Genomic DNA, 12,306 nt, shown 5'->3' with positions numbered 1-12,306 from the left:
GAAAAAAAAAAGACAGGAAAAAAAGCGGTAAAAACAAAATAAATATTTTTTTCAAGTTTTTTTCAAAAGGGCACGTTTTTTTCGTTTTTGTTATTTTTCTTGTTAGTATTGTGGTATAAAAAATCTCGCACGATTTTTTTTCCATTTTATATATATATATATATATATATATATATATATATATATATATATATATATATATATATATGGCACCAGTATTCCCCACCTTGAAGCCACTTGATCATATGAATGAAACAAAATAAATTGATGGATCAGATTTACTTATTTTATTTAATAAATACTAAGTTTTGGTGAAGAAAGGAAAATTAATTGCGTATAAAATCAGTGCCTCACAATGCATCAAAACTAGATATCCTGCTTTTATTTCTTAAAAATATGAATTAAACATGATTTTTAATGAAAACTAATGCAGAACCTATCTATTCTATCAGATTATATATATATATATGTTGCAATCTCAAGTTCTAACTCTTGGACGAGAGTTGTAAAATCATTGTAATTGAAAATTTTATGTAGAAAAGTTAGAAGAATAATGTAGTTGACAATAATACCTTGGAAGAAAGTTACCAACTGGTAGGAAATAAGCAATCAAGATCGCAAAAGGTAATAGATGAATGTTGCTAAAGTGTATTGCGTGTGCAATACTAGTTTGGTGATGTCTATGAACTGTTTGTTGTGTTCGGGGTCTTTTCAGTTATGTGACTTGGGTGTGCCTAAACAACTGCCCGTATGATACAGCTCCGACAACATGGGTGCTGGTGCAGCTCCGACACAACACATAATGCAGTTTACATGTCTCTGGTGTAGGGTGTTAGATGCACACCCAACTAAACTTGCCCTATTATAAAATGGTTAAAATGTAAATATAGATAGATAAGACTATTAAAAATAAATAAATAACTATATATATATATATATATATATATATATATATATATATATATATATATATATATCTTGCTCCACCAGCACCTAAAGCTTTTCAAACATTGCTGAATCGGCACCAGTATATAAACCCACACACCCACACCTATGTGACATAGCTTTTTTAGTTAAATACATATGCCTAAGCAGTGTTGTGCGTATCGTATCAAATGTAAAATACGATACGATACGAGCACCGTATCGTACATTTACGATACGAGCACCGTATCGTACATTTACGATACGGGCACCGTATCGTATGATACGACATTTACGATACGGGCACCGTATCGTATGATACGGCAACGATACAGGTATGATACAGTAATTTTATTGATTTTTTATTATTTTTTGAGAATTTTTTATATATTTTTTTAAATGATACGGTTATGATACGTTACGATATTTTAAGACACAGCGTATCTTAAAGCCAGACCGATACGGCTTACAATACGCTTTTTACAACATTGTGCCTAAGTACTTGGCAGCAGCCTAAACATATAGGCTGACACCTAAACAGTCCAAACAAGAAACAAAGCCTTAACCCAAAAAATTATTTTTCTTGTCTGTTATATCTTCTAGAATATTCAGGTGGTGTTTTCTTAAAAGCTCTACTTTGACCCTCGTTTTTCTTTTTCTTCCTCTTTATTTTCCCAATTTCTATTGAGTAGGGCTTCTTAGGTGCCAGATCACTATTCTATACCCAGTATTTCTTTAGGGTTTACTGTCTAGGACCACGTAGTGCTTTTTAAGGACTCTTCAAATTAGACTTGGTACAGATGTGCAAATGCCATTTTGCTTTTTTTTTTTGTTTTCTCATTGAATATTTTAATCATGGATAGAATCATAGCTTGTTAGTTGTTAATTTTATTGTTTCTAAACAGTTTTTATTATATATATATATATATATATACACACACACACACACACACACATACATACACACACACACATGCATCTGACACCTATGTGACATGACCATGATGGAGTTCCAGTGCCAAATGAAGTATTTGTGCCACACAACCAAGATATGAGTTCAGTCTTTGCATTTAAAATATCTTTTTTATCCTGTTAAATTTTGAATAAATGGCAAAATAATGATTTGAATTTCGGAGATAATTTAGATGCCGGGATGGTGAGATATTTGGCTTTTGTAGGCAACCTAATGGCTTAAAACAAGTGGAGGGAAGGGTACATAATTTTTTCTTCGTGTAAGGTGTTTTAACTTCAGTCAAGTTGCTTTTGCATTGTAAGATACTTTAATATATCTATGGCCTTCTTTTAGTTGAAGGCATGAGGAAGGCAATTTTTTCAAAGTATTAATACAATAAAGTGTTGGCAGCAATGAAAATTTGTTTCCTTCTGACTGCTGCGGTTTCTATTTATAGTTGTTTTGCACACACAGACAGGTACAAGGTATCTGGTGCTTTTTCTAGCTGAATGTTCTTTGACAATCTTAATGGAACTGAAAACCAGACCTAGTTCTTTATTCTTGTGCTGGCGTAATTAATTCACAAAATTCCATTAATGGAATGTTTTACGTTGCTTTGCATTGCAATGACTGGGATCACATTTTCAGATTGTGAAGGAGAACCAGAAATTACATAAAGGTTCAGTTGAAATTGAAGATGATTCTGCCACGTTGGCTGATATGAACATACTGCCTGGAGATGTTCTTTGGGTTACTGACACAGAAGTATATGAGAATCGTGATATTGCAGGTTATTTACTTTCTCACTGCCACTTTTATAGCCTATCTTGCTGCTTGTTCTACCTTTATGTTGGTAATTTGAATGCAGATGAACTTTTGGGAAGCAAGATGGAATTTGAGCAGGCAGAGGAAGGGTTTAAAGGAACTCTTTTGGCATCAAATGGCTCGGTTAAGGTGGCTTTATGTAGCAACTGTTTATATTAACAAGTCTCCTTTTTATTGAAGTATTCTACAACCTCTCTCTGTACATGAAACTGTTTTAGTTATTGGCACAGGATATCGCGTAAGACTTTTGGAAGATGAGAAAACTAGGTGATAAGTTCCTTCCTTTTTTGTTTTGTTGCTGCTAATGTGCACATGCTAATCTCTGCTATTTTCTTCAAAGATAACTGCGAATATTGATTGGAACTGTGATACATGAAGACATCACCTTTAATAAAATCTTTGAGTTGGTCTTCATAGATAATTTTTTTTTTTCATTTCAAATCCTCCTTTTAATGCAGACTGGTTAGGTAGCTTACACCTCATTTTATATAACAATTTTATCTTGCGAAACCTTTATCCTCTGCCCTTATTTCTCTGTGAAAAATAGAAGATAAGCATATGGTGATAGGTTCATGTTACTCAGCTTGGTCGCTTTCTTACTTGGTAGGACTCCGTTCATGTAAAGCAACAGATACCTCCTGCCTCGCTGTTAATGAGCCGTAGCCATTGATGTTTTTCACTATAGGGAAGGGGGAAGGCCGAAGGCTGCTATGATGTATTTTTGTAGGTAACACTCTCCCTTGTTTAAATACTCTCCTGTTTATATAATAAAGCTTTTCCTCATATCAGGTTGGAATTTATGTTGGGATGTCTCTCTTTTCTTTTCATCTTAATGAACTTTAGGAAAGTTAGGTATGTGATCATGAAACTCAGGCATGTGGGAAATATGAAATGGAGAGAGGGAGAGAAACAGGTAAAATTCATGAGAGGTTTAGCTTTATTTATAGGTCCTTCTGGTACAACATGGTTGTGCGTGTTTTGTCAATGGTTGAGACCTCAAATATATTATAGTTTACCGTGTTCAGAGTAGTCCATAGCGTTTGTTGCTTTCAGTTGTTGATAGCCCTTATGCAGGAGTTTTCCTGAGTTATTGATGGCCCTTAGATCAGTCTCATCAGGAATTTGGGGTTCTTCCAAGTTAGTTTGAGCTGTCTCTATTTACTTAGCATCTCAACAAAATTTAGGAAGCTTAGGGGTGAGAGATAGAGAGAGAAAGAGAGATGTTTTTTATAAAATTTAGAGCTGGTTCAGTTTCTTTGTTCGTAGTTCATCTCTCTGGTAGAAATTAGTTGTTCATGATTGGTCAGTGGTGAGGCATCAGAACTCTTTATAATTTACAGGGAACTTTTGATGGTATACTTCAATTTCAGTTGTTGGAAGTCCTTGATTAACCATATCAGCAATTGATTGTTCTTTTGAATTTTTTTTCTAGTAATGGCCAATAGATTTCCTATTAGGCGGCATTTGATTATTTGATATTTAATAAAACCCATGGTTTTGATATCGATCTGATGTGGGTTGATGTGGCTTGTTTTTGCTGATGTGGTAAAAGATCTACAGTAAAATTCATGGTTCATCAAACTAAAGATCTTAGCTCAGACCGAAGATCTACGTATAAAATCCTTATGTTGTTTCTTTTGCATTGAGAATGAGGTTGGATTTACTGTTGGAAGAGGGTCTTATCAAATCCTCGGTTCTCAAATCCTTAAGGTTTTAGATTAGGGGCAACCAAGCACCCTCTTCTTTCTTGGAACAGCTTGCGTAAGCCTGCATTTCTAACTGTTAAATTTTGTTTTTTCTGCATTAATGCTTTGCAGTTTTTTGGTGGCACGCTGACGGTTGCTTCACCTATGAGGCGTCATCATAAACGTATGATTGTGGCCATCCTGTGACGTCGGCTTCCCAGAAAATTGTATCAATTTTGTAAAGGTGTTGGCTATGTTGGCCTCTATTACTTCAGGCATATAAATCTCTCTCTCTCTCTCTCTTGCCCACGGCCATGTATTATATCTGGTTTCAATGTTAGTATATGTTTCCAGAAGGGGTAAATAAATGAATGCACCCGAAATTTTGGTGATGAGAAGCTTTTAACTTTTGCTAATGAAGTCGCCGAAGCGCATGTAGGCAGACGGCGAAAAGCATGAGTTATTTTTTTTATTTCACCTGCGATGGGAGTTCCAGCTAATGGTATCCAATTCACTTGGGGAGAGAAAATTCCTACTTTTTCTTATTTAATATTTGAGTTGAAATTTAAAAGCGCATGCTGTTGACTTTCTTCTGAGGTGGGCGCTTGCACGATCCAATGTTGATCAAAATCGGTCTTTTGAATCAGTCCAGAAAGAGTTAATTGGTGAACTGCATAGGAAATACAGAGTTAAACATCATTGATAAAGCACATAAATTAAAATATTGTTTTAGTTTCAAATCAAACGAAAATGGAAAACAAAAATTGAAAGAAACACCTTTTAGGAAAATAGAAAAAAAAAACGGACAATGTGTTTATTAATTAAACACAGCATAATTCGGACGTAACGATTGCTATTTGGGGACGTATCTCACTAGCAACCTGCTTGTCAAGGACCTTCAACCCTACACCTAATTTGTTGGTCTCTACGATTGCTATTTGGGGACGTGTCTCACTAGGAACCTGATTGTCAAGGACCTTCAAGCCTACGCGTAATTTGTTGGTCTCTACATCAAGATGGTCATCCTTGCACAGGAACAGGATCCTAGACTTGGATTGCCTTTGCAACACTGTAGCGCTGTTTTATTTCTTAAACAAAAAAAGTAAGTACCCTGAATATATCAGGACGAACTAGCCTTTGCCACACACAAAAAACCATGTCACAGTCAAGCAAAGAAAGAAATATGAGATAAGGTAACATCTAATAAAATTGGTAGCAGCACCATATTGATGCCAAAAAAGGTTACAGGACTGCCACGAATATGCAAAAAGCAATACAATGGCTGTAAACATTCAAATTCAGCTAGATTTAATCCACTCGAGTGAATGAAGGAGAATACAACTTTATCTACTCTGGAAACAATATACAAATATACGACATATATGACTTCCTAAATTCATCTGACTGACTTAGTAAGAAAAAAATCACAAGTATTTACATAGTCCCTTTCAAGAACAATTCCAGAGATTCCAAAAGAGAAAAGCAAACCAGGACAAGAACACTCCAATACTAAAAAAAAGATGAGCATATGACAAATCTGCACAGAAGAAGGCTACTTGGGGTTGATCACTACAAGATCATAATCCCGATAATTCGCCTACTGAGAAATCTTAGCTTGACTTTGGACTGTAGAGTATCCGAAACGGTCTACCATTAAGGCTATCCTTTACTATTGTAATCTGGCCCTCCTTGAGTAATATTTCTTCAACATGCGCTTCAATCTTTTTGCGCAAAGTATCCAACTCATAATTTTCTAACATATTCTTTTCACTGTATTCTTTCACTTGTTCCCACATTAGATCGCTTTTTTCTGACAACCTGACTCAGTATTCCCTTCAACACTGCAAGCTCTTTCCGGCAGTTTTGTGATTCTATTTCAAGCTTGTTTACTGTTTCATTCGTCCTGCCAGCCTGCCCGTGATTTGTCGCTCAGAAATGAAGAAAGCATTTAGAAATGAAACAATGACATTTTTCTGGATGTAACATGAATACATAATTTGAGAAAGAAAGGAGTAAAGACAATGGTCACAAAAGGATTATGACACACCAATATTACACTTCATGTGACGCAAAAATGGTGACACATTTCCCTTCAGCTACTGAAAACAAATGAGCATCCATCCAAATAAATCTGGATAAGTTTAATGGTAAAGATGAAACATGTGCCTCAAGTTCAAGGTCCTGTACTTTGTGGGTTAGGTAGGGCAAGGAATCCTGAGTTCTCTGAATCTCTGACTTCAGTATGTCATGAAGTCTCACTGATGTAGCAAGCTCTGTTTGAAGATGTTCTAACTCGATCTCCTAACTTCTCTCTCTGGCCACTAGAACTTCCACTTCTAGGTCAAAGCATGCATTTACCTAAATAACCAAGGAAAACAATATAACAAAGTTAAAGGGAAAAAGTCACTCCCATCAACTTAAAAGCCCTTATACATAGTTGATGAAAGCAAAAATGAGCAATTGAGCTCATCTACTATCAATTTCCCTGTGGACAAGCTATGTACAAAATACGGGAACTTGCGTCCTTGACTCGCTTGACATGGACATGGTTGGGATTCATATCTGAATAGGCCCTAAATCAGTAGCTTATATTCCATACAGTCTTGCAACTAAATCAGCCAAATCGCTTACACGCAGGGGTGGAGCCAGAAATTTTTTATGAGGGAGGCAGAATTAAAGTTTCTAAATTTTGATACGGGCTGAGATATCATTTTTCAAAATTTTTATATAGGACAAACAAAATTTTTTAAAATTTACATGTAAATTAAAAAAGAAATTTTGAGGTGGGGACAGGGCCCATGTGGGCCACCCCATCTCTCTGCCCCTACTTACACGCTACCGAAGTCCCTTCTCTTCTTGCTTAAATTTTTCATACTTAGACGACCAGTCACCTAAAGTCCTATCTAATTCCCTTTTCAAGCATGATTGAATTTCATTTTTCTCCTTCTCAATCTTCCTCACCAGTGCTTCATGCTTTACTTTTGCCATTTCAAATGAATGCTTCATATATTCCCTCTCCATCATCCGCCTCTACATTTGCTCAACAACTTCAGCAGCCAATTTTCTTCTTGCACTGTTCAGGACATTTACCATGTGGATCAGTTCACCTGATCCCAGTGCTCTACTCTGAACGTGCTGCTCAAATTCATGTGAGAGACATGCGCAAGCCTGTCCTCAGCTGCCTTACACTCTTCGAGCAACTGTTCATCTCTATCATGGAAATTCTCCAATTTTGTTGCTTCAGCTTCCTCCTGCTGTCCTTGGTATACAGGATATGCTTGTTTAGGGCCAATAAAATCATTGGAAGGATAGGACATGTGCTCAAAACATAAGGGTAAGGTCCTACAAGAGAGTGCTTTTTCAGGCAATTATCACCATCTTCATCCAATGTAGAGGATGTTTCAGCATCAACTTCCTGTAGCTTTAGTCTAGATTTCATAGGCAACATATTCCATAGCCTTTCCATCAACATTCTGTACTAGGTCACGATTAGGAGAACTGTTGGGAAGACTTTCCACTCCATCTCTGCTTGAAAATGGGAAACCAACATCCGTAAATTCCTAAAGGCATGAGACCTGGAAACCTTTTTGTTATTTCCTGAAGAATCTACGCCTGAAGAAGCCTGGCATCTTGGTGGACGTCCCACATTCCTAAAAGGCCTATCCTCTACCAAGACACCAGCTTCCCCAGCGCAAGAAGTACAAAAGAATCGTGTTTAGGCCTGATATCCCTGTTGTATTGCTCCCCATTGATGTACAGGTCTAGAGTTCCACTTGAGGCATGTGTAAATCGTGCAGATCTACATCTTAGAGGCATAGGAGATGAATCAGGCGAGCTTCCAGCAGATCCAGAATAACTTCTTGATGATGGGTGTTCAGAATCCCTTGCTTCCAGTCCCTAAGAATTTCATTTCAATTCACTGGATGTCTTGATTTTCAATTGTCTCTCAGGGGTGACATCACTGCAAAATGGACAAGGAATGAGTACAACATCACAAAGTGCACTACCACATGAGAATAGAGAGCACTTGCCAGTTGGATCGATCATCATGGTGGTTTCTGCCAACAGGAGACTTGATAAAGCTGCTAGAAAAGTATTAGAAAAACGAATTGCCGTAATCTTTTTCAAACAAAAGATTATAGATGCCCAATTTTGAGAATTTTAGTGTCATATTTAAAATTGGAAGAGATTTTAGAGCTTATAAATTGTTAATTGATTGGTTGTCCTTATTTGTAACATTTTTTGGTTAGAATTGAAATTGTTAGGAGGCGAATTGAGATCCATCAGACCAGCGCTCGAGCTCTATGTGGTAGTGGGTTGGATCAGTTTAATACTACATTTAAGATTGGGAATAATTTTTGAAAATTTATAAAAAAAGGGGTTGTTAAGTAGTTGGTTGTCTTGGTTTTTATTAAGTTGAAACTAAAGCTGTTAAGCAGCAGGTTATGATCTTTCTAACTAGTGAGTCAGTCCATGTGAGAGTGGGCTGAGTCATTACAATTATTGTATTGTATTGAAAAATATGATCTGAAAAAGTGATAGATGGGAAATGACTCAAATGAAACAACAACAATTCTTTCCTCTTACGTTAGAAGTATGATTTAGTTAAAACACTGTAGGTCGATAGGTTAGTGGAAGAACAAGAACACTAATTTTGACTTCCGGACCGCTTCACTTGATTTCATTTCAGGTCCAGTATCCAACAGGACCAGACTAGATTTCACACTGCACGCGCCCTACTGAATCCAGATACTTGTTGGACCTGCATATTTTTCGAATCAAATGAGGAAGCTCCAAACTGCAGTTTCGGATTACCCATCTAACTGAGATGGATTGAACCGCAGTTGATTGGTGGGTAATCTGAACCTGGACTCGATCCATTAACGTGTCTCACAACCTCCAACCCCAATAAGTCCTTCGGGCGGAGCGGAGCAGGGCATTCGTTGGTGATGGGATAGAAAATGTAACAGTTTATTTGACACCAGACCCGCAGTGTTAGTACTAATGCAAGATTAAAACTGAGCTAAAGATAGTATCAGATGAAACAGATTCGATCTTAATATGTTTTGATCAGTATCATACTTACGGATCCAGAAAATAGACCGAGAACGGTTATCTGCTAATGGTTAAGTTTGATCGAACTTAAATCTGGAAAATGTATGGAAAGCACAATAGATATCCATTTTAGTGACAATATCTCAATTGATGTGTCAAATTCAGTACTGAGATCCAACCTGTATCCTATTCCTTCTTACTACATGATGACCCACCATAGGAGCAACAACCTCTTGAACTACTTGACTCTGCAAGACTTGGCCGTGCTTCGGTTCAGTCCTAGGAGCATGGTCATCCGGGACCAACCACATCTTACTTGAGAAACTTGGTCTCCGCGGTGTCGAAACGTCGATGAAGCGGCGGCCACTGAGAACTTGGTGGACCTTGGCCTAGGTTGTCCTGGTTCATGTCAAACCGGGTTAGGCTGGGCCAGATTAGAATCACACATAGCAGACATCAACTTTGTTTTGGAGTCTTGATGATAAATGTAAGACAATGCTGATGAACTCGTATTACCACACATTTTCAATCTGGTTCGTATAGTTTTCCAGGCATTTTCCATGCCATAGTAACTATCAGATGTTCGTCACCTATACATGCTTCAGTCTTTTGCAGCAATTCAGATTCTGGATGCAGCGGCAGCTAGCTAGTCAGATGCAAATGATTTGAATCCCTTATCAAATCTGGTAAAAAGAAAAGTCAAGTGCAACTGATTTCGCTGAGTTTATTTCAAGAATTCTTGTTGGTCTTGGTTTTATTGCAGCCCCGCCAACAATCGCGTATCGGTTGATAAGTATCGGCTTTGTATGGAGCTATTTTTTCATAATTTTCTTATTAAAAATAATTAGGAAATGTTTTCAAATATTTATTTAATAGACATAGTTAATATGTTGCAATTAATAACAGCCAAAACTGTTATGGAAAGAGGGGAAACACTCTGTAAATCTTTTACAGTTGAAAGAAAATTGGAGAGATCAACGTCATCATGGGTTTCTCTCGATAAAGATCAAGTTGCCATCTCATATTGATTCTCACGTTAGGATGAGATGCCATCTCGAGAATCTCTCGATGGCTCACATCTATCCTTATGCCCTGTCCTTCCCTTGTCTTTATAAAGACGTGAATGTGATTCAACAACATGTAACATAGAGGAGAGAAGTATAATGAAGCTTGTCCCTCCTTCCTCGTGGATGCAGACAGTAAAGCCGAACCACGTAATATTGAGTATCTCTTGTTCTTTTTGCTTCTTTCCCACTCCATGTTTCTTAACATGGTATCAGAGCTCAAGTTCTACCGCCATTACTTCTCCAAACCATGCAATGCTTGACTTGACCAACGGCTGACAGGGAGATTGGCATTCGGAAGATTGAATTCCTTCTGTGGCGTCATGATTTGAGCAACTGCTCGTCGGCAGCACCAGCCAATCCGTCGTCAAGGACAACAGTCTCGGAGGAACCTCTTCTCCAGAAAAACAGAGGATCGGCAGGGAAGCAGTGGCACCCATTCACGGCGGAAGATCACGCCGACGTTGATAAATCCGGCAACCCAAACTGTCGAGCAAGAGTCCATCCGATTTCTAAAGATCTGAGAAACTCGTCCACCAATTTTCAGCAGAATTGGGAACATTTGGAGACAATGACACCAAGAACGAGTGCCGCCTGCCTGTTCTGTTCTTCATCAGATGTCGTCGAGCCATTTATACCATCAAATTTGGGTATTTCCCAAAAACTGACCTTCACATCAAACTGCTGCTGAGTTGCTCTACTCTGGATTTTTTTCTATTCCTTAACCATGGCAACAACACACCACCAAGAAAGTGTCTGCAATTCAAAGAATGGATCATCTGACCAAGGTAATAACACTCTAAAAATTACTTCTCAACCTCTTAGCGGCCCAAACTATCTAAGTTGGGCTAAGGCAGCCAGGTTGTTTCTAAGCAGTCTCAAAAATGAGATACATCAATGGTGACATCAAGCCACCAGAAAAGAATGATCCAAAATATCGTGAGTGGGAGAGTGAAAATGACATGGTTATGTCATGGCTCATTAATTCCATGGATTCATTTATTGCTCATCTTCTTCTCTATGTGGAAACATCAAAGGACATTTGGGACAACTTGAAAGAAATGTTTGGTGAGCAGAACAATCTCGCTCGCGTTTACGAAATTCAAAATGAGATCACACAACTTACTATGGGAGATAAAACTATTACCCTCTACCTCGGTCAAATGTGCAGCCTATACAATGAATTACTTCAGTACCGCCCAGCCACTACTGATCCAGAAGTATATAAAAAAAGATTTGATGAAGACAAGATTTTTAAGTTTTTGGTAGGTCTTAGGAGAGAATATGAGACCCTACGCAACCAGGTACTTAATTCCAATCCTCTGCCATCTTTTAATAGTGTGTGCGTGAAGTGACTCGAAGGAAAGCCATGAATGTCCCTCCAAAACTCGACATCGCTGACAACAACAGTGGCAGGATGGTATGTTATTCAAAAGGCGACAACAGACAAAGCGACTTCAAATCAGGTGCTGAGAGCATTAGTGGCCAAAGGAGTCGATCACGTCTAAAATGCACCCACTGCAAGAAAACTGGGCATACCCGGGAACGCTGCTGGGAGCTGGTTGGACGTCCTAGTAGAGAAAAATTTTCAAAGCCATTGGATCTTGCGAACTTTGTGACTAAAGACGATCTTGAGAGTTTTTTTTCAGAAATTTGCAAAGACAACCAATCTCATTACATCGCAACCTGTCGAGAACTCGAATGAAGGTAATAACTATGCTTTAATGACAATTTCTAAATGTTCACTTTGGGTGATTGATTCTGGAGCCACCGATCATGTAATTGGTGACTCAACAAACTT

At 37.8% G+C, this 12,306-nt stretch overlaps 1 protein-coding gene across 9 annotated transcripts in view; it reads left to right on the top strand.

The window, feature by feature from the left end:
* The window catches only part of LOC116257367 (ubiquitin carboxyl-terminal hydrolase 26), a 73,427-nt gene that overhangs the window by 29,968 nt on the left and 31,153 nt on the right, over window positions 1–12,306 (top strand). For 3 of the 9 annotated variants that reach the window (XR_007573827.1, XR_007573825.1, XR_007573826.1), the window contains 5 exons: window positions 2,525–2,666; window positions 2,745–2,830; window positions 2,920–2,968; window positions 3,309–3,428; window positions 4,519–4,778. Coding sequence is in view for 2 of the 9 variants with exons in the window: in XM_050078693.1 (XP_049934650.1) it covers window positions 2,525–2,666; window positions 2,745–2,830; window positions 2,920–2,943 (252 nt within the window). In the remaining 7 variants the exon portion in view is untranslated. Of the gene's footprint in view, window positions 1–2,524; window positions 2,667–2,744; window positions 2,831–2,919; window positions 2,969–3,308; window positions 3,429–3,490; window positions 4,473–4,518; window positions 4,779–12,306 lie in introns of those variants that run through there. The other 6 variants (XR_007573828.1, XR_007573830.1, XR_007573829.1 and 3 more) reach the window with 6 other exon arrangements.

Source organism: Nymphaea colorata, chromosome 7, assembly GCF_008831285.2.
Source record: "Nymphaea colorata isolate Beijing-Zhang1983 chromosome 7, ASM883128v2, whole genome shotgun sequence".
NCBI lineage: Eukaryota > Viridiplantae > Streptophyta > Magnoliopsida > Nymphaeales > Nymphaeaceae > Nymphaea > Nymphaea colorata.
The sequence above is the reverse complement of the archived record's forward strand: the minus strand, read 5'-3'. Positions and strand labels throughout refer to the sequence as shown.